The 23,288-nt window shown below is 44.6% G+C and overlaps 1 protein-coding gene across 1 annotated transcript in view; it reads left to right on the top strand.

Annotated features, from left to right (window-relative positions):
• Positions 1–13,336, top strand: part of TBC1D21 (TBC1 domain family member 21) — a 43,107-nt gene extending 29,771 nt beyond the window's left edge. The window contains exons 8-11 of the mRNA XM_080980513.1: positions 1,574–1,671; positions 11,368–11,484; positions 12,822–12,911; positions 13,267–13,336. Coding sequence (XP_080836639.1) covers positions 1,574–1,671; positions 11,368–11,484; positions 12,822–12,911; positions 13,267–13,308 — 347 coding nt within the window. The 3' untranslated portion in view covers positions 13,309–13,336. The remainder of the gene's footprint in view (positions 1–1,573; positions 1,672–11,367; positions 11,485–12,821; positions 12,912–13,266) is intronic.
• Positions 13,337–23,288: the final 9,952 nt, after the last annotated feature.

Below are 23,288 nucleotides of genomic sequence, written 5' to 3'. Positions count from 1 at the left end.
TTGCTCAATCACCTTGCCCAAGAATGGAAGATTTGAGACTGGGCGATAATTGGCCATCGTGGCCGCATCTAAAGATGGTTTTTTAAGAAGCAGTTTAATAACCGCCTCTTTCAGCGGGTCTGGGAAGGCTCCCTCACGGAGGGAAGCATTCACCACCCCACGAAGCCTATCGCCCAGTCCTTCCCAGCTAGCTTTTATAAGCCAGGATGGGCAAGGAGACAGGTGGTTGGCTTCACTCGTCCAAGCAGCCTGTCCACATCCTCGGCGGTAACAGATTGGAATTGATCCCCCGCAACTTGACTAGACAGGACTCTAGCACTCTCCGGCCCTGCTCCCACGGTGGAGTCTACTTCTTCCCGAATCTGAGCGATTTTATCTGCAAAAAACTTTGCAAAATCATTGCAGGAGATCATGTGGCCCGTACTGGGCCCCGATGTCGCAGGTGGTTCCGCTAAATTGTGAACCACCTGAGAAAGTCTCCTGCTGCTGTTTTCTGCAGATGCAATAGAGGCGGCAAAGAAAGTCTTCTTCGCCGTCGCTATCGCCACTTGGTAGGCTCGACGTTGAGCTCTAACCTGTGTCCTGTCAGATTCGGAATGAGTTATCCACCACCGGCGCTCTAGCTGTCTCAACGATTGTTTCATTGCCCTCAGATCCGTGGAAAACCACGGGGCTGTCCGGGCTCCATGCAATCGGAGAGGGCGCTTCGGAGCCAAACAGTCAGTAGCCCTGCTTAACTCCACATCCCAGCGGGCCACCAGGGAATCGGCTGAAAGGCCATCAACATGGGATAAAGCATCCCCTACCACTCTCTGGAAACCATTTGGATCCATTAAGTGGCAGGGGCGGACCATCTGAATTGGTCCCACCTCCCTGCAGAGGGGATGGGTCGCAGAGAAGTCCATAATTCCATAAGTTTTTGTATCCATTCTTCTTTCGCTGGGACTTTTTCTTCTTTCCATTTTTGGGCAAGTAACATTCTTGCAGCTGTAGTTGCAAACACGAATAAATTTCTATACAATTTGGGTAGTTCTGTCCCTATAATTCCCCAAAGGAAAGCTACAGACAGATGTGTTCACAGTAAGAGCAATTGGATCATGGAATAATTTGCCTAAAAGGTTGAAGGTCTTCAAGCCAAGGCTGAGCAGCCATCTCTTGAGAATACTGTAGCTGTGGATTTCCTGCACAGAGCAGGAAGCTTAAGCAGATGACCTACATGATTCTATGTTTCTACCTTCTGTCCTCAACACAGAAGACAGCAGGACAGGAAGTCTTGTATCTCACTGTTCCAAGATGCCATCAGCATCATTGATTCACAAAGCAACAATAGGAAGGCATTCCCAGGGGTGGTGGGCTCTCCTTTGCTGTCAGTACTTAAGCAGATGCTGGCTGACAGGGCATCCTATCAGGGATATTGTTGTCGCATCCTGCACTGCACTGCAGATCCTACATGGATCAGGAAGTTGAACTAGATGAGCTCAAAGGTACCTATTTGTTCTGTTAGGTCAATCAGCCCAGTCCCTCTGGGTTGAGATTCATGGGTACTAAATTTCCATTTCCTTAACATTTCTAGAAGAGAAAGGTCGAGTGGTACAGTCCTTGTTCCCTTGGTTCTGCCTGTTTTTCCAGCGAGTTTTCAAGTCTTTTGACGATGTCTGGAGACTTTGGGAGGTGAGTGGTTTTTGCTATTTACATGGCTGGAAGTTTATGTTCCTGAAGAGATGCTGGATATAAAACACCCCTCAGTACCTGTTTGGGTGACTAAATGGACAAATCGTCTCGGCTGGTATAAGGCAGCTTCATCTGTGCATCTTAATGCATTGGCATATTTTGCTTGCTACCATGCTGGCTAACTGGATTTAGATTGCTTCCACATGTCATTCCTAAGAGCAACAGTGATAGAGAGGCAGTTCCTAAAGCAAATGCATAATTAAATGAGACTATATATCTAGAGAGAGAGGGAGGGAAAGGGAGATTCTCAGCACAGTCCTGGAAACCTGCATTCAGATTCCAGTGAGCAAAATCTTCTCCGTGCAGCGGATGCCACAGTGGATTTTAAATGCAAAATCTGTTTCACTACGGCTGGCAGTTCTCTCCGTTTTGTTGACTCTCTGGGCAAAAATTAGGGGGCTTGGCAGCCTTGCCAGACAAGAAGCAGCCTCTCCATGGTACTGCGCCAGTTGCCTCCCTGATGCTGGCCAGTGATTCCTGCCAGCTACACAGCTGGTGCGCATTAGTGGTTGCGCCACAGCTCCTCTTAAAGCCTTTTTCTTTTCTTTTTTCCTTTTTTGCCTTTTTAAGTCGAATCCCAAATGGAGGCCAGGACTGCTGCTGTAGCAGGATGTTCTGACCCCGCCGAACAGCAGCCATTTGTTTAGCAGCCTCAGCCACCCCTCCTGTACCCCGGCGCCTTTTATTATTTCAATTAATATGTGCAGAGAATTTTTCCCTTGTGTTTGTCCTTCCTGCTGAGTCGGCTTCTGCACACCAGCCGTTTGCCGGTAATTATGTGGAAGGGAGGTGAAAGGGCAAAGCTCCATCTGGATTGGGAAAGGAAAGTTCTTCGCTATCTCCAAAGAAGCTCAATTAATCCAGGCCATTAGGATTTGTGTTGGTGTTATTGTTGTAGCAGGTTGGCCTACTAGCCAGTTCCTCTAGGGGTCTTTGGGCTTCAAGCAGTTTATTGCAAATGCTGCCTATCCTTCCTAGGCTTGTCAGACCTCAGAGTTTGACCTGATCTTTTAATGTTTCAGGGTTCTTCTATGGGTCTCTAGTGGAAGGAGTAAAATTTCAGGGTGAAGGGTCAGAATCAAAGGGACAAGCTCATTTCCTTATGGCTTAAAGGGTTTCTATTTTTCTTTTGTAACCCCCTCTTCTCATACATCTGTCAGTCTCTATCACCAAGAAACCAAGCAAAGGAAGGACTGTGGACCAGTGGTGGGGCATCTGCTTTGTCTGTGTTTGAAAAGGAAAAGGTTCTGACCTCCTCTGTGAAATATACTCGGAGTCAAGAGTGGATTTCATGCTCTTTATTCAGCTCATAGTGGTGAGGAGGAATGGAAGTTCCCCCCGAATGTCTGCTTTATATACATTATTTACACAATGGGCCCCACGTGATTGGCTAATTCCGGGATTCACCTGTAGGCCAATCAGGTTGCGGATTCACTTCCACCTGGAGCTGGATTAGGTGGCTCCTGTGGACCAATCAGACTGCTGCATTCTGGACCCTATTGTTCTAGGACCAATCAGACTGCTGCATTCTAAATCCTATTGTTCTAGGACCAATCAGACTGCTGCCTTTTGGATCGTATTCAACTCAGTACATAACACTTTGCCTCCTTTGCCTGGTCCTTGAGAAAGAGTACTTTGCAGAATGCTGCTTTTATTCTTAAAAGTTGTCTTCTACAACCACGACCGACAGCTTTATACATATCAAACGCAACCAGCTTTCGACCATCCGACCAAACCACCGCACACACCATCAGTGACCACTCTATATATACAGGCATATGCAGGTGAAAGGTTGTATGCATCATGCAGGCTTTGCCAATTCATTGTAGGCCGCTGACTCATGCTGACTCAGTTCCTTTTGTATTAAAGAAACAGCGGCTAATTTTTAGCCGTCACATGCTTTGCATGTAGAAGGTCTCTCTGCCAATCAGTGCAGACAAATACTGAGCTTCCTACATGCCTTAAGTCAGGCTTGTTCCAGCTATGTGCAATCCTTTGCCCATGTCATAGTCAGGGCCATCTTTACCCAGGGGGTGCAAGGGGTGCAAGGCACCCAGGTGCCGAATTCTGGGGGGCGCCGGGCGCCCGCCGCTGAAGTCGCCTAAACTCTTAACTGTCTACCTGTTATGAAATGATAAATAATTTTGATAAAGGTAGAAAAACAAAATACATATATACCTAGGTATTACCGAAATGTATACCTAGGTATTACCGAAATGTATACCTATTGTTTCACTAAAGGACTTTTGACTTTGTGCGCTCATTTACCAAAGACGTGTCACGCTTGTCATTCACAACGGTGGTGCTTGTCAGACTCAATGATGGCGCTTGTCATTCACAACAAAAGATAAGGCATAAGCGTGGTGTCTGACATAAGCATACTGGGGGTGCTGGGAGGATCTTTGCACCCCAGCGGTGCATATGCTAAAGACAGGGCTGGTCATAGTTGGGTTACAGGCAGAAGTCTTGGATGAGCCCGGAACCTTGAATTAATAACCATCAAACCAGCCAGTAATCAGGGTTGAAGGACTCACTGGAAAGCAGAGCTGAGGAGCAAGCCAGAACCAAACAACCACCAAAGAAACATGGACACGCTAGAGCACAAGAAGACATTCCTGCTCAAATAAAGCTCATCTGGAACAGGAGTCCTTTTATACTGTCTCCTGCCCAAAATGATCCAATGACCAGCCTGAATGGGCAGAGTCAATCCAGAGCATGAAGAATCCACTGAGAAGCTACCACCTCCAGTCCAGCAGTTCACCACACCAATCCAGATGTTCCTGAAAGTGTCACTAGGCTCCACCCCTCCCCTAACAGCTTCCACCCCTTCTGCACCAGCTGAGACCACCCGTCCCCTGAGCCACAGGAGACCTTAGTACAGGCTTCCTCAAACTCGGCCCTCCAGATGTTTTGAGACTACAATTCCCATCATCCCTGGCCACTGGTCCTGCCAGCTAGGGATCATGGGAGTTGTAGGCCACAAACATCTGGAGAGCCGAGTTTGAGGAAGCCTACCTTAGAAGCAACCTTGTCCCTGCCCTCTTTCCTCCACCAAATAATGCCACATTTGTTTTCCCTGCACTGGTTTCGCTTACCTCTGTCTTGCTTAAGAAATAACCAAAGGTCACCTTCTCTGTTGTACTGGCTATGTGGCAGAATTGGATTTAGCTAAGCTCTATTTAAAAATATGCATGCAGAAAAAACTTTTCAGCCCAGATCAGTCTGTGCTCCACAGGAAACCTGAGTTTTTCTGTTCATAAAGGGCTTTGCTTCATTTCCTGAAGGCTGCAGTGACTCAGTATCCTAATCTTGGGCAGGGCATGGAGTGGGAAAGGAAAATATGGGGAAGGGAAAGCACCTGAACAGTAAGTTATCTGGTCTCCTCCAAATCTTGAAGCTGGGCCTCATTGTGGCAGGATAAACCCACAACGGTCACATCCACACCTAGGCTTTGCGTCCAAAGTAGATTCAATGCATTAAGAATTCTCGATTTTTCTTGGTTTTTAAACTCTCCAAAGGTTGCATGTGCCACACACCGCATGCACATTCTGCTACAACTTTCGGCAACTCTGTTGCATTTACATCTTCCTTCCCCCCCCCCCATCATTAATTTACACGCAAGCCTAGATAAAAGGTGGAACAAAGAAGCCTATTAATAACAACAATAATAAATAAGCTGTCCTTCATCCTAAGGTCCTAGGGAAGGTTACAACAATTAAAACATAAAATTAAAAGCAGTTTAAAACATATTGCATTCTAGAAATAAGGTGAGTTCTTAAAATATACATCCCACATGGCAAAAGTGTGGGTAAAGAGTTGCACCTGAAGAAACCAGAGGCCTTTCTCCTGGGCATAGTCGGCCAAACGGTGTCAAAAAAGGATAGAACTTTCTTTATGTACGCAACAACAGCAGCAAGAATACTCATCGCAAAGTATTGGAAGACACAAGAGCTGTCCACACTGGAGGAATGGCAGATGAAACTGATGGACTATATGGAACTGGCGGAAATGACTGGTAGAATTCGTGACCAGGGAGAAGAGTCGGTGGAAGAAGATTGGAAGAAATTCAAAGATTATTTACAGAAATACTGCAAAATTAATGAATGTTAGAGTGATGTTGGATTGAAATTAAATGGTTTCTAGCTATACAGGCTTTAAAGTTATATATAGATTAAGATTAAGGATTAGGAATAAAAAGGTTAAAAGAATGGAAAATTGGCTATTAATAGATAAAAATTTAATGTTATATTATATTAAGATTAAGGATTGGGATTAAAAAAGAGGGAAAGGAATTGCTGGACAAATAAACTAAATTGGAATACAAAAGAGGGAGGTATGAGGAGGTCCAGAAAATAAGTAAATTCAAAAGTAGTAATGAAAAGATAGAATTGTTTTTAACTGTTTTTTTTTCCTTTTTATTTTATTTTTAATTTTGTATTTTGTATTGTGTATTTTTCTTTTTACTGTTAAATTCTCTTCTATTGATGTGTTTCTTTTTATCTGAAACTTTAATAAATATCATTTAAAAAAAAAAGAGTTGCACCTTCCGCACCTAATTCTGTATTGCAATGCAATAACTAATGAAGATTCTTTGGGTTGTGTTGTTTTACTAATGCACAAGACCAAAGGGCCCCCCCCCCAAAAAAAACCATTATTGATGTGCAACCACACCAAGAGAGCCATTTTGCAGTGTTTTGTCATTGTACCTGTGCACAGGGGAGGGGTCTAAGAGATGCAAATTCTCTGAAGGAACAGAAGGCTGTAAATGAGGCATGCTCCAATTCTGAAATTGTTGTTTGCCATTTTCCTAGTTAAACCGGAATCTGGGATGAGTGGCACGCAGAGCAAAACAAATCAGGAGAAAAACAAAGGAAGTTACAGAGGAAATTGACTCATTTCTAAGGCTCTAGGTTGCCTTGTGGTTCCTGCTGGCACCCAGCTGTGTGTCAGACTAGACACTTCCTTGAATGGTGCGCTGAACTACTCCTTCTATACAGATCCTGATAAGTCAGGGATAAGATTCTTTGCAGTGTGATCTTCTGGTGTTACAAAACAGGCATCTTCTATAATAACCAGGCATTGCAGTGTCGCTCATATCACCTTGTTGTCATCCTTTCTCCTTCAGACATAGTGCATGTCTTACACAAAACAACACTTGGGTGCACACATTGCTGTCGACCTAAAATGACTGATGGGGAAGAGAAAGTAGAATAAATGCTAAGCAGAGATTTCAAGCGGTTCAACCCTCTCCCTAGCCCACTTCCCCATGACATCCACTGATTCTAGTGAAGTATGCTGAAAGAATTCAGTTTCTGTGCATTCCAGTGCAAATTGATCTGATCTGCTGCAGCTCCCAGACCAATGTGCTGAGTGAGATGGAATAATCCTTCAGATCTTACACTTCTCTGAATCTTTCGGTACAATTTTCAGCTCAAAATGTAGCAAAGTGTGCCCAAAATTGCAGAAATGTGTTAAAATATGTACAGTGATAAAGAACACATACTTAAATAAAAACTTTTGTCCAGATCTTTTTTTAAAACAACAATCAGCAAGTGGCAAATATTTGGGTTGCAGGGAGCATTTTAGTCGCCACATATTCGGAAAAGGACAATCAAAATAATCCAGGGAATGCAGTGACTCCCCTACGAGAAGAGGTTAAAGCATTTGGGGCATTTGAGATTAGAGAACAGGCGAGGAAAAGGTGACGTGCTAAGTTTATGGAATTATACGTGGCATTGAGAAAGTGGATAGAGAAAGGTTTTCTCCCTCTCTCACAACACTAGAACTATGGCAAGTTCTTAAAGAAATGGGAGTGCCTGATCACCTCATCTGTCTCTTGAGAAATCTCTATGTGGGTCAAGAAGCTACAGTCAGAACTGGATATGGAACAACTGATTGGTTCAAAATTGGGAAAGGAGTACGACAAGGCTGTATATTGTCTCCCTGCTTATTTAACATATATGCAGAATTCATCATGCGAAAGGGTGGGCTGGATGAATCCCAAGCCGGAATTAAGATTGCCAGAAGAAATATCAACAACCTCAGATATGCAGATGACACAACCTTGATGGCAGAAAGTGAGGAGGAATTAAAGTACCTTTTATTGAGGGTGAAAGAGCAGAGTGCAAAATATGGTCTGAAGCTCAACATAAAAAAAATGAAGATCATAGCCACAGGTCCCATCACCTCCTGGCAAATAGAAGGGGAAGAAATGGAGGCAGTCAGAGATTTTACTTTCTTGGGCTCCATGATCACTGCAGATGGTGACAGCAGTCACGAAATTAAAAGACTCCTGCTTCTTGGGATAAAAGCAATGACAAACCTAGACAGCATCTTAAAAAGTAGAGACATCACCTTGCCAACAAAGGTCCGTATAGTAAAAGCTATGGTTTCCCCAGTAGTGATGTATGGAAGTGAGAGCTGGACCATACAGAAGGCTGCTTGCCAAAGAATTGATGCTTTTGAATTATGGTGCTGGAGGAGACTCTTGAGAGTCCCATGGACTGCAAGAAGATCAAACCTCTCCATTCTGAAGGAAATCAGCCCTGAGTGCTCACTGGAAGGACAGATCCTGAAGCTGAGGCTCCAATACTTTGGCCACCTCACGAGAAGAGAAGACTCCCTGGAAAAGACCCTGATGTTGGGAAAGATGGAGGGCACAAGGAGAAGGGGACGACAGAGGACGAGATGGTTGGATAGTGTTTGCGAAGCTACCAGCATGAGTTTGACCAAACTGCGGGAGGCAGTGGAAGACAGGAGTGCCTGGTGTGCTCTGGTCCATGGGGTCATAAAGAGTCGGACACGACTAAACGACTAAACAACAACAACAACAACAACAAACCTGAATGATGGAAGATTCAGGACAGAGAAGAGAAAGGATTTCTTCACACAGTGCAACACAGTTAAACTCTAGAACTTGCTCCCACAGGAGGCAGTGAGGCCAGTAACTTGGATGGCTTTAAAACAGGATTAGACAATTTCATGGAAGATCGGGTCAATCAATGCCTACTAGCCATAATGGATATGGGTGGTGCTGTGGTCTAAACCACTGAGGTGGCTCCTTACATGGGTCTCCTGCTCCTCATTTAACCCCTGCAAAAACCCTGTCGGTGTCAGGAGCCGATACAGAACAACAAACCTCTGTGTTGCAAACTTAACACAACAAACAACACAAGCAACACGAAGACCAGTAAACTAGATAGCACTGCAATTCTTATTGCATAATATACAACAAAAACAAATTGTGTACACTTGTAAATTCCCTAATATATTTGAAATCAAATGAACACACGTCTGTCAATCTTTGAAAGTCTGTAGAAGTCTAATGAGTCTCTAGTTGAAACAAAGTGATAAATGCTATCCTGTGGGCTAAGTGGTAAAACTTTTTAGGCGTTCATAGTGCCAAAGTAGTAAGTGAATAACAACGTAGGACAGTGATCCCGGATAATCTGACTGTTTCGCTGGAATTTACAAGTGTACGCAAGTTGTTTTTGTTTTTGTTGTATATTATGCAATAAGAATTGCAGTGCTATCTAGTATACTGGTCTTCGTGTTGCTTGTGTTGTTTGTGGTGTCAGGAGCCGGCCAGCAGTAAATGACACAGAGTTAAGTGAAGCTAACTCTTCATTAGAAAAATCAGGATTGGCACAGGAGTGCCAGGCCTAATGAGCACACCAACTCTCTCTGGTAGGTCTTGCCCCTATGAGGCAGTTGTGGAGGCTGGAGGTCCCTGCCTTCACACAGCTGCCTAAGTGCTCTCCTCTCCCAGGGTTTCTGCAAGCAATCTGAGACTGCGCCAGTATGCCTGTCCTCTGCTCCTCCTGCTTCATGCCTCTGCGGGTTCTGGGAGACCGGCGAGGAGAGGAGGCTGTCGCAGCAGCAGCAGAGACACCTGTGCCTCTTCACCAGCCAGACTCTCTGCCTCTTGGATTCCTTCCTCTCCTGCTTCTGATTCTGGACTTCTCTCTGCCACAAACTTTCCCAGCTCACCAAGCCCTTTTAACCCTTTAGCTTTGTTGCTGTGGTCTAAACCACTGAGCCTCTTGGGCTTGCTGATCAGAAGGTCAGCAGTTTGAATCCCCGCAACAGGGTGAACTCCCGTTGCTCTGCCCCAGTTCCTGCCAACCTAGCAGTTCGAAAGCATACCAGTGCAAGTAGATAAATAGATAAATGTGGCGGGAAGGTAAATGGCGTTTCAGAGTGCTCTGGCTTCCATCACGGGGTTCCGTTGTTCCAGAAGTGGTTTAATCCTGCTGGCCACATGGCCTGGAAAGCTGTCTGTGGATAAACAGCATCTCCCTCAGCCTGAAAGGGAGATGAGCGCCGCAACCCCATAGTCATCTTTGACTGGACTGAAGCGTCCAGGGGTCCTTCCTTCCTTCCTTCCTTCCTTCCTTCCTTCCTTCCTTCCTTCCTTCCTTCCTTCCTTCTTTTTTGCCCTGGATCCAGGGTCAGAGGCCTTTCTGAATGCCAATTGCTGGAGACCACAGCAAGGGAGAGTGGTCTTATTCTCAGGTTCTGCATATGGGTTTCCCACAGGCATCTGGTTGGTCCCTGTGAGAACAGGATGCTGGACTAGATGGGCCATTGACCTGATCCTGCAGGTTCTCCATATGTTCTTATTGGGGTGAGGGGACAAGCCAGTGTGGTGTAGTGGTTAAGAGCAGTGGACTTGTAATCTGGTGAACCGGGTTCGCGTCTCCGCTCCTCCACATGCAGCTGCTGGGTGACCTTGGGCCAGTCACACTTCTTTGAAGTCTCTCAGCCCCACTCACCTCACAGAGTGTTTGTTGTGGGGGAGGAAGGGAAAGGAGAATGTTAGCCGCTTTGAGACTCCTGAAGGGGAGTGAAAGGCGGGATATCAAATCCAAACTCTTCTTCTTCTTCTTCTCTTCTTCCCCGCTCCTCCACATGCAGCTGCTGGGTGACCTTGGGCCAGTCACACTTCTCTGAAGTCTCTTAGCCTCACTCACCTCACAGAGTGTTTGTTGTGGGGGAGGAAGGGAAAGGAGAATGTTAGCCGCTTTGAGACTCCTTTGGGTAGTGATAAAGAGGAAGATCAAATCCAAACTCCTCCTCCTCTCCTCCTCCTCCTCCTCCTCCTCCTCCTCCTCCTCCTCCTCCTTCTTCTTCTTCTATAAAAGAATGGGAACCCGGAATTTGGCACAGGATTCTATGGTATAATGTATCCCATTATATGAAAATATGGGAATGAATGTTAAATAATTGCAAAGATTTGTTAAAACTGTGACATAAGCTAATTTTTAAATGTCCTAATAAATACACAAACACAGGACAAGCTGTTTTAGAGGTAATATAACAACAAAATGTGTTGGAGATAATATTCAAAATGTATAGTTCACACAAGAACAATAGATCATGTGTAAGCAACATTTGTTACAACACCCTCCAGAATATTTATAATGGTGGTATTTTACTTTTCTTTTAACTTTTTTGGGGGGGAAATCTTCTCTGTCTATACAAAATTAGAGTTCAGATTTTTTTAATGGAAAAAAATATCACAGATGAATGCAGAGATGGAACAGACGTATGAATGAACACACATATAATTGGCACAGGCTGGGAATAGACTGATCCGTTCACCCCTAATTCTAGTTTGTGTTGGTCTCCTCCAAGGTGTTTCTGACTGGGCTGCCTTGCAGAAACTTTCAAGTGATTGTAGCCTACACAATGTTGCAGACAGTGAGAGATCAGATCCTCAGAGAAGATATGAATGGAGACGACATTTTAATGGTGAGTCAGACTATCAGAACACCTAAAAGTTACATGAGATACAATTTAAGCACCAGGACTATAATCTAGGGTACCCTGGAATTCCCACATAGGCAAGCTACCTACAAAAATCTTGGTGAACATTGTATGCTGCCCTGATATTTTATGATACAGTGGCATACATATACTCTTATAAATAAATAAATGCTGAATGGTGAAGTTGTAGGGTTGGAAGGAAAGCAACGGAGCATGCCTAGGGAACTTCTAGATGTTTGCTACTGCCTGCCATAGAGATTATAATGCACCAATACGAGCTAACCGTATTCAGCAACCATGCTATAAATAAGGGGTAGGAAACCTGTAACCCTCTGGATATTATTGACCTCCAACACACATCAGCCCCAGCCAGCCTGGTCAATGGTTAGGGAAGATGGGAATTGTTGTCCAGCTACATCTTGAGGGCCACAGATTTTTTATCTCTGCTGCCGCCAATTGGTTACTCTCCTGGTAAAGGTCACCTTCAAGATCATTTTCAAGTTTATTCTTTTACATGTGCTTTTTTACTCTTTAGACTAATTGGTTCAAGCCCTATGGTGGGCAAAAAAGATTCCTGCATTGTGGGGGGTAGAACTAGATGATACTCATGGTCCCTTCCAACTCTATAATTTTATTATTCTGTGAAGTTTGTAATAGTTGGGGGAAATTAACAGATCACATTCCACTGTGTGGAATGTGCTTTAATGTTTTATTAATATTCTTAAATATGCTTTATACATCAGCCCAGCAGATTGTAACAGCCTGGATCCTGGAAAAAATGCCAAAGATCATTTGGATGAACTTGAATTGAACTGTGAACTGAATGTGAATGGACTAGTTCATTTTGTGAAGGAACCAATATTCGTTCCTTTTTAAACATTTTGAAAACTAGTCCCTAAATAATAGCTTTCTAAGCTCTGAGTTTAATTCAGATATAACAATCAATGAGTGCACAGTCTGGGCACACAATACGTTGAGTAGTACAAATCAACACGTCTAACCCTTTTATGCAAACACATAGACCTATGTTTGGTGTAATGTGTGAACAAGACTCAATGACAGCAAGGAAGAGCAATAGCAGAGTCAGGAGGCTCCAGGGGATGGCGGTGCCATCCTGCAGGATGGCGGGCATCACCAGTGATGCTTCCCACTGGTGCTGGAGCCGACTGACTTTTAGTCTGATCACATTCTTCTTATATTCTAATATTTTCATATCAGAGACTGCAATACATTTGCAACCAAACAAACAAAAATGGCAATATAAACTGTGAAACAGCAAGCCTGGGTGACTGATAAGCTGTCACTTTTCTTCTCTGTTACAGCTGTGCAATAACATCGTAGATCTGGATGCTGATGAATTGATCTCCAAATCCTGTAACACATATGAGGTTCTCCTGAAATATAAAGATAAGGTATGGGGGGGGGGACCTGGAACTCTCCTTCCAATATAATATTTCTGGGTTCAGAGAAGGATTCCATACACAGGCTTAAGCTTTTTCTTAAAAAAGCGTGTCCTCACAATAACAAACAAAGGCAACTCAAGCTCAAACACAACTAGACTTTGTTATTAATTAGGCAAAAGCCTGAGAAATGTCACTGTTGGGGGTACACCTGGTGCAAATACCCCTGTTCCCCTCTGTGAGGTCATTTGTTCCCTGCCACTTCAGGCAGTTTCCCTAGTTAAAAAAAGGGTGGCAGGAGGTGAACAATGATATATTCCCTTTGTTATATATATATATTGCTGATGTGTCCTCCATTTGTCCTCAGGTTCCGAAGGAGTTCAAGGAGTTCTTTGGTCAGTCACTGTAATAAAGGTGCCCTGTTATAAAAGTTGAAAGAGTCACGTGGCCTGGGTGGTGTTAGTGACACAGAATGGAAGTCAACTGGGGGCAGATGTCCCCTCTCTGCTCCTATTGACGTGGGTCAGAGCAAGAAAGGTAGACTAACTGCATGCACTGTTGCCTTAGCACCAAATGGAGCATCAAGCTAGTTGAAGCCAGACCAGATCTACAGACAGTGGATATCCTTAAGAGGATACCATGTTCATAAAGATGACTGAAGCTGTGATGTGGCTTGCTCCCCTACTGCACATTACCGAGCATAAGGAATGGGCAGAGTTCAGGGGCAGAGTAACTTTGCACATGCAGAAGGCTCCAGGTTCAATCCCCTTGCTTCTCTGGGTAGGATGGCTGACAGTCACAATGGACAACACTAAGGTGGCTGCTCCAAGGGTCTGGTAGAGCAGCTTCCTCTGTTCCTCTGCACCACTTTATTTAAGATTCTGTTTCACATTTCCCCATGGCAGAATTACCTGGAAATATGTTAACAGCCCTCTTTTTGAGAAAGGGATCAGGTGGTGGCAAGAACCTATCTCTGCCTGAGCCCCCAGAGAGCTGTTCCTGTCAATGTAGATCGGGGATGAGGAAACTCTGATTTTCCAGATGTCATTGGACTCCAAGTCCCATCAGCCTCAGCCAGCATGGTTTATGGTCTGAGATGATGGGAGTTGGAATCCAACAACGCTTGGAGGGCCACAGGTTCCACACCTCCAATGCTGGGCCAATAGGTCAAATAATAATAATAATAATAATAATAATAATAATAATAATAATAATAATTTATTTATACCCCGCCCATCTGGCTGAGTTTCCCCAGCCACTCTGGGCGGCTCCCAATCAAGTGTTAAAGACAATACAGCATTAAATATTAAAAACTTCCCTAAACAGGGCTGCCTTCAGATGTCTTTTAAAGATAGGATAGCTGCTTATTTCCTTCACATCTGAAGGGAGGGTATTCCACAGGGTGGGCGCCACTACCGAGAATGCCCTCTGTCTGGTTCCCTGTAACCTCGCTTCTCGCAATGAGGGAACCGCCAGAAGGCCCTTGGCGCTGGATCTCAGTGTCTGGGCTGAACGATGGGGCTGGAGACGCTCCTTCAGGTATACAGGACCGAGGCCATTTAGGGCTTTAAAGGTCAGCACCAACACTGGGAGCCAATGCAGATCTCTCAGGACCGGTGTTATGTGGTCTCGGCAGCCAATTCCCAGTCACCAGTCTAGCTGCTGCATTCTGGATTAATTGCAGTTTCTGGGTCACCTTCAAAGGTAGCCCCATGTAGAGCGCATTGCAGTAGTCCAAGCGGGAGATTACTAGAGCCTTCACCACTCTGGCGAGACAGTCTGCGGGCAGGTAGGGTCTCAGCCTGTGTACCAGATGGAGCTGGTAGACAGTTGCCCTGGATACAGAATTAACCTGCGCCTCCATGGACAGCTGTGAGTCCAAAATGACTCCCAGGCTGTGCACCTGGTCCTTCATGGGCACAGTTACCCCCTTCAGGACCAGGGAGTCCTCCACACCCACCCGCCTCCTGTCTCCCAAAAATGGTGCAGCATGGCAAGAAGTGGCTTCCCAATTCAAGCTGCTTCCGTCCTCTGGACAAAAACTTCAGCACTTCTTTTGAGACTTTCCGGCTCTCAAGTAGCACGAAACGCCAACCGACTCCGTCACGTGCACTTTCATTTGAAGGGAGATGGGGAGATGGGAGCAGGTCCTTGCCGAGTAAATGTTTCCATTGGCCTCCTCACCCCCAGCCCGCTCTTTCCTCCTGCCCTGCTAGCCTCTCCTCGAGCTGGAAGCGCAGGCATCGGTTTCCGTGGGCGCCTGGCTACTTAAAAGCCAAATAAACAAACACGAAAGGAAGAAAATTGCAAACGAAGTGGAGCGAGGCTGCCCGCCGAACTGTGACATGTTGAAAGTGACCTTGACAGACTCGGTAGAACCTTGATTTGACACTTATCAAATGCGACAGAGGGAGACGCAGCGGGAGGGAAGGGAGGGGCACCTTCTCAACATTCCCCCCAGGACTTGCTCAGCTCTAGAGCTAGAGTAACTCAGTGTGTCTTAGGATGCTGGTGGGATTTCTGGTTACAGAAATGGGCTGTGGCTTTGCTTGTTGTTGCAGCTTTGCTTACAATGAGGACGCATCCTGCTTTTCAGGAGACATCCCTCTGTTTCAGAGGTGAGCAATTAGATTTGGTCAGCAGGGTGGATTCTGATACCCCCAACCCCTGTGGACCACTTTGACAGGTGATCGGGCCCGCCTACCTATCAATTACCTGATATCATTATGGCATCAGGTGGCAACTTCAAAGGGGCTCACTGCCAGCACCAATCAGCTGATTGGTGCTGACATTGAGCCCTTCTTTGTCCTTTTGCAGGCATGGTTGGGATTCACACAATGCCTAGAAGTGGGAGTTTTCTATCTGCAAGCTGCCAAAGCTATCAGCAGAGGGGAAATGTCCATTCGCAGGCTTAGTTTGAAGTGTGGTTCACTGTCATCGTCAATCAGCTGATCAGCACTGCCAGTGAACCCAGCTTGCAGATGAATAATCAAGAGCAGGCTCCAAACTCCCAGTTGTTCCTTTGCAGCTGCACCTTTACCTGCTGCATGCCAGATGTCATAGATGATGCCAGGTGTGCAGCAGGGGGACATGGTTTGGGGGAAATGGCCTTTCAGGTCAATTAGGATCCCTGCTGGGCCCAGTTAGAACCTCAAGCTGGAAGTTCCCCACCATTTGTCAAGCAGTGGGTTCTCTCTATTTGAAGGACTATCTGATCCAAGTCTGGTTTGACAATAAGCAACTGCAAAAGGTGAGATCAGAGTCCTTGAAGTTGCCAGTCCACAGTTAGAACCTGGACAGCAAATGGAAGAGGCAGGCACATAGGCCAGTCTTCTGCACTACAGTGAGATACACTGAATTCCTAAATGAATTATAACAATTGCTTCTAAATTTGTAGCTATACGTATGAATTAACTTGTGCAAATTTTATGCAAATCTCTTTCCTCTTTGGTGGTGTTTCCCCCCCTATGCATTCCCTGTTTTTTAGTGATGTGTCAGCAGCTAAGGTACTCCTGCTGGTGTCTGTTTTTGTGCAAAGCAGACATTACTCAGTGACAGAGCGCATGTTTTGCATGTAGAGGATACACCCAGTTTAATCCTTGGCTTATTTGGTTAAGAGATCTCAGCTGGAGTCAGGAGTAGGTCAATAAAAAACACCGGTGTCAGTGAAGTTAACACTTTATTCAAAGAAATCAAAACAGCACAGGCCTACTGAGCACAGCAACTCTTCCCAGTAGGTCTTGCCTACTAATGAAGCAGTTGCAAGGACTGAAGGTCCTTGCCCTCCCAACCGCTCTCAACCCGGTTCCTTCCCCAGCAGTCTAAGGCTCTACAGGAGAGGGATGCAAAGCAGACTCTGGCCAGGGGGCCATTTTGGCAGGTGGGTTGGGTCACCGTTTTTTGGAGTTTGGGGAGTTTTTTGGGTTTGATATCCTGCTTTATCACTACCCTAAGGAGTCTCAAAGCGGCTAACAATCTCCTTTCCCTTCTTCCCCCGCAACAAACACTCTATGAGGTGAGTGAGGCTGAGAGACTTCAGAGAAGTGTGACTAGCCCAAGGTCACCCAGCAGCTGCATGTGGAGAAGCAGGGAAGCGAACCCGGTTCACCAGATTACGACTCCACCGCTCTTAACCACTACACCACACTGGCTCTCACCGTGACACTATGTGACCCAAGCTTATTTTTTATGTAGCTGAAGATCCTTTGGATTGCCAACAGCAATTCCAGCTTACAGCAAGGGAAGTTGGGGAATTCTGATGAAAAAAGAAACCGGAGGGGAAAGTGACAATGTTCCCTTATTCGCCCCTTCTCCAGAAGAGAATTCAATCTGGCGAATCCAATTAGTATTTCCTGCTGTTGCTGCTTTCAATCAGCAAACGATACTTAATGGGATGTGGTGGGTTCCCCCCCTCCCTCAAATTGCATCATTTCCCCTTTGCACTGAAAGTCCTGGGGTCGAAGGAGGTGATCATAATGTAACTTGCATAATATATGTGATTAATTACGTATGTAAAAGTAAAGGGTAAAGGGACCCCTGACCATTAGGTCCAGTCGTGGCCAACTCTGGGGTTGCGGTGCTCATCTTGCTTTATTGGCCGAGGGAGCTGGAGTACAGCTTCCGGGTCATGTGGCCAGCATGACTAAGCCGCTTCTGGTGAACCAGAGCAGTGCACAGAAACACCGTTTACCTTCCCGCCGGAGCAGTACCTATTTATCTACTTGCACTTTGACGTGCTTTTGAACTGCTAGGTTGGCAGAAGCAGGGACCGAGCAACGGGAGCTCACCCCGTCGTGGGGATTCGAACCACCGACCTTCTGATCGGCAAGTCCTAGGTTCTGTGGTATAACCCACAGTGCCACCCATGTCCCAATTACATATGTAAGTTGCTGTAATTTTGCCACCACAGACAGTGAGACAAATAATGTTGTTTTTGGCAGAGGGCAGACTGCAGCAGAATGGAAATGGTGCTGCATGCGACAAATACAGGGCAGGGCAGGAAACAAGGCTTTCTTACATCACAACTTACCCCAAGCCACGCTTTGAGCAGGCTTCAGTGAGGAACTCTGTGGGCTTGAAATAACAGCCAATCAACATTGGCATTTCCCACCAATCCCACTTTCAGCAGGCATCAGCTGTGCTATGGAGTACCCAATCAGGAGCACCAATCCCAAGGAGCTTGCTAGAAGTGTTGACCAACTGGCTATAAAAGTACAGGGCCAGCCCTCTCATTAGGCAGAACAAAGGAACTATCTCAGGTGGCAGATGTCAAGTAGCAATGGCGCATTGGACAACAGTGAAAAGGATATATCAAGAACTCTGGCCAAAAGTTTCAATATAAGGAATAATTCCTACTCAAGAGTTGAAATGAAAAACGTGTGTATTCTGCTAAGAATAACAGTTTGAAGCTAGTAGTAGATTTAAACACAACGTATAAGTATGATAGTTTTAAAGTAATGGTAAGTTTGGATACAACGTTTAAGTGCAGAAATAATGTCGTTTCAAATATACAATGATATAGTACAAAGGTACATGAAATACCAGTGCACAACAATTGTTTTATACAAGTCTCAATAGCAGTCAAAACGAGTCCACATTATATAAAATTAGAATAAAGAATAAAGAATGAAGGATCAAATGGGGCCAAAAAGGAGTATCCGGAGTGTGAATCAGATGTACGGTTCAGTGGTGGTAACCAGGACAGGGCCCTGTTTCGGAGTACACGCCTTCTTCAGCTCGGTTTTTTGACGACTATAAATCTGTTGGGAGTCTGTATCATTTAGTTCATTTGGTTCTTTTATGTTTCTATTTCGACATGCGTCTTAGATAATTGCATCCAAGTTTTCTTGCGTTTCTCTGTGCGTTTTCTCTGTGAGAAAACGCACAGAGAAACGCAAGAAAACTTGGATGCAATTATCTAAGACGCATGTCGAAATAGAAACATAAAAGAACTAAATGATACAGACTCCCAACAGATTTATAGTCGTCAAAAAACCGAGCTGAAGAAGGCGTGTACTCCGAAACAGGGCCCTGTCCTGGTTACCACCACTGAACCGTACATCTGATTCACACTCCGGATACTCCTTTTTGGCCCCATTTGATCCTTCATTCTTTATTCTTTATTCTAATTTTATATAATGTGGACTCGTTTTGACTGCTATTGAGACTTGTATAAAACAATTGTTGTGCACTGGTATTTCATGTACCTTTGTACTATATCATTGTATATTTGAAACGACATTATTTCTGCACTTAAACGTTGTATCCAAACTTACCATTACTTTAAAACTATCATACTTATACGTTGTGTTTAAATCTACTACTAGCTTCAAACTGTTATTCTTAGCAGAATACACACGTTTTTCATTTCAACTCTTGAGTAGGAATTATTCCTTATATTGAAACTTTTGGCCAGAGTTCTTGATATATCCTTTGCATTGGACAACAGACCTGTGTGCCCCACCTACATTAAGCCAGATCCCCTCAAGAAGACACAGCACTGTGGCAGGCGTCAAAAAGTAAGATTCAACTGACATTCTGGTCAGCTTCTGTAAGTGGAAGGTGAGGAAAACAGTTCCATCTTGTCTTTAGCCTCAGACAGAAAATTGCCTTGGGCCAGTCCTGGAAGCAGTAAAGCAGAGAGGGAACCCCTTCATAATTAAAATGACTTTTTGAGACATGTAGGCAGGTGTTCTGAATCCTATATCCTGGTGCATTGTACATGAAAGACCACCTCTATGAACAAACAGCTGGCGGCTGTGCCATTGCCTATTAGTGAAGCTGTTCATCTTACGTGATTCTGCAAGCATGGAATTCCATGTGGAATCGAGTATCTGGTACAGAATTTTAATTGGTGAGATTCTTAACTTTACTGCTTGTTTATCCATTTGTTTGTTGAAAAATGTTTCCTCGTAGTTGTGGAGGGATGTTTGAACATGTGCTGGGGGGTGCTCTTCAAAGGGAGATGCTGTACTGAGCAGAGCTAATTTATCTTTCTTCATGATCTCCAGCCATATTTTCTGACCCTTGTGTGAATTCAGCACATCTATTGCATACATGTCTTCTCCAGATGCTCCAGTGCTCCTTATGCATACATACAAGCATCTCAGCTGAGATCCTGGGTTCAGTGTGCCCCCGGGATGGGGAGCCTGTGGCCTTTCAGATGTTCTTGGACTCCAGCTCCCATCATCCTTGACAATTGGCTGTGCTTGCTGGGGCTGATGGGATTTGGAGCCCAACAATAATTGGAGAGGCGCCTTATTGCCTACCACTGTTCTATGTGGTACATTCCAGGGAGCCCCAGGATCCTTCACACATTTGACCCAACCTCATTGAGCAACTTATTAGTCCCAAGGAGGCACCAAAAGAGGGGGGTAGGGGAGGAGATGAGTAGCCATTACAAGCTGCCTTGTGTACCCAAGCTGAAAATAAGTGCATAAGTGAAATAAGCCCATTCAAAGAGCTGGACTGGGCTGCTATTTCTGTTCCTGCAATCCTTAAGACTCTTCTTTAAAGGAGGGAGGGAGGATGAAATATACTCGGAGTGCTTAGTACATACCGTATTTTTTGCTCTATAACTCACTTTTTCCCTCCTAAAAAGTAAGGGGAAATGTGTGTGTGTCTTATGGAGCGAATGCAGGCTGTGCAGCTATCCCAGAAGCCAGAACAGCAAGAGGGGTTGCTGCTTTCACTGCACAGCGATCCCTCTTGCTGTTCTGGTTTCTGAGATTCAGAATTTTTTTTTCTTGTTTTCCTTCTCCAAAAACTAGGTGCATCTTGTGGTATGGTGCGTCTTATAGAGCGAAAAATACGGTAATAGAGGAAAAGCTTCCACTTCTCTCCATTGATTAACACTGTGTTTTTTAAAGGGGTTGTGTATGGTTTCTTTCCCCTTTGCTGACTGCTGTTATTTTAATTTGCCATTCAGCAGTTTTAAGAGTTTTCTGTTTTAATAGATGCTTTTAAAAATTTCCAGGGGAAAAAGGTTACTTTGAGCACTCTTAAGCAAGCTGGGAAAGTGGTCCAAGGTTTTATCTAAATAAATAAAATACTGCACCCAGAGTAATCCCCAGCTCTGAATAGTGTTGTGAGTCCCATGTTGCATCTTGCAAAGGCAGAGTCTACCAGATAATTCACCTCTGCTCTTACCTTCCATTCAACACATCCATTGCTACTTTTTGTTCTCCTTCCTGGGAGTCAAAGCCTTCCCTAGGGGGGGCATTTACCCATCAGCAAAAGTCTGTACGATTTGCATATAATTTACAAATACTAATTTGTATGTATAAATTTCCTCTTGTTAAATCTATATCCCTCCCTTCCTCCCAAAGGAGCCCATATATGTGCATGGATGTAGAATGAGAAACAATCACGATGATTTTAATAGAAACACAGTCCATCTCATATGAGGGAAGACTGCATGACCAGGTGACCTCTTTGCCTGCTCAGTCCAGAGTCCCTGTCAATGAGCAACTCCAAGGCCCCTCCTGCACTCTCTTCTCAGTTCTTTTCCTTTAACCCAGACTTGGATCAGCCAGCCCTTCAAATAGAAGACTCCTTTCCTCTTCATAGAATCATGGAATTGCATAGTTGTAAAAAAAACTCCAAGGGTCATCTAGTCCAACCCCCCACGATGCAGGAATCACACCTAAAGAATTCCCGACAATTGACCATCCAACCTCTATTTATAAACCTCCAATGAAAGAGGCCCACCACCTTCCAAAGTAGCCTGTAAGCAAAGCAGCTCTTAGTGTCAGAAAGTTCTTCCTAATGTTTAGCTGAAATCTCCTTTTTGCAACTTGAATCCATTGCTTTGGTTCCTGCCCACTGGAGCAGCAGAAAACAAGCTTGCTCCATCTTTCATGGACAGCCCTCCAGATATTTGAAGACGGCTATCATATCACCTCTCAGTCTTCTCTTCTCCAGGCTAAATATTCCCTTCAAAAAGGAGGCTGCCCTCCATAAAACACATAGCCACCTTAGGCCTTCCTTTTGACATACCCATTCCTACCAATTCTATTGCAGATATTAATATTGTGCAGCTTGAAGCAATAGGATAAATAAAAACTGACTCCTCTTGGAATAAAAATTGTACAGACCCAAAATATGGTTTCAAAGCTTTGCTAACAGAACTTTCTTCAAACAGACTTAAAACAATAAATGATACATCCAAATCATTGCATAAAATCATATGCATGTCCAAGCACAGACTCCGCTTCTTACAATAACTCCAAACAGACTTGAAATCAAAGGTGAGTCTCTCTCCACAGCCTCCATTACAGCCTGGAGCTGTTTTCTCTTTGGGAGAGACATTAGCACATCTTTCTTCTACAGAAACTGAAGAACAAAGACTCCCTCAATGGCGATTTGCAACTGAATACATTACTCATGTGATCTAAAGTTAAACACCACGTGACAGAGCAGAGCAGAGATATATTCTAACAGTTAATCATCAACCCATTAGGTGCTCAGAGAGCTCTCTAGCTCAATGGAATTTCTCCAATGTTCCCTTTAGCAATACTCATTCAGACCCATTTTTCCATTTCAATGTACAGCAATTATATTTAACAGACTTTTCAATATGTTTCCTGCGAGGAGCAGCTTCTCATTGGATACATTAATCATGTATCCTGTGTGGAGAGGCCTGCCCTTTGGATGCTTCCAAGAAATGCACAACACTTTTATCTTGGTACAATCAGCATAGAGAGAAGGAACCTGCTTTGTACCAGGTCAGACCATGTTGTCAGACCATTGATGAGAGAAACACTACAACAAAATCCAGAGGGCACCATCTCGGCTTCCCCCATCTACTCAGAGAGGCAGTGACTTCCCAGGGTCTCTTGCCTTTCCCATCTCTTGCTATCACAAATCCTCTCAGGGAAATCTTTGCAGTGTGGCAGGCAGAACAGAAAAACTGCCGATATCATATTCAGAGCCACTAATAAGCTATGAAGGTGTCCAGTGAACATTAATATAGAGTTACATCTTCCTTTTTCTGGCAACTGGCTTTTATTATTCCGGACATTTTGCTGATGCCGACTATTTGTTTTGCAGCAGAAGCTCCCTGGGTGGGAATCAGGGGAGTCTCTGCTAATACAGCCTGACACATTTCATCTAGAAGGCAATACAAGTTGAGCAGGAGAAAGAGGCAGGAACAGGAAACTCCCCCAGGACAGAGGATCCGTCACATTCAACTCCAGGGTTGGGCAAAAGACCTTGAATAGCCACACCATATACTCCAAATGTCTCTATTTACCAGGGAGAGTATCTGTTTCCTCTTCTACCTTTGGCAAATTGGTGTTCCCATTATTTTGGCCCTTCATGCATCACAGGGCTTTTTGAGGGGGTTGCTGTGCAAGTTACAAAAGGTATTGTTGGATGGGGTTATGAGCA

This window comes from Podarcis pityusensis (genome assembly GCF_964106645.2).
Source record: "Podarcis pityusensis genome assembly, chromosome: 14".
Taxonomy (NCBI): Eukaryota; Metazoa; Chordata; class Lepidosauria; order Squamata; family Lacertidae; genus Podarcis; species Podarcis pityusensis.
This window is presented reverse-complemented; position numbering and strand designations above follow the sequence as displayed.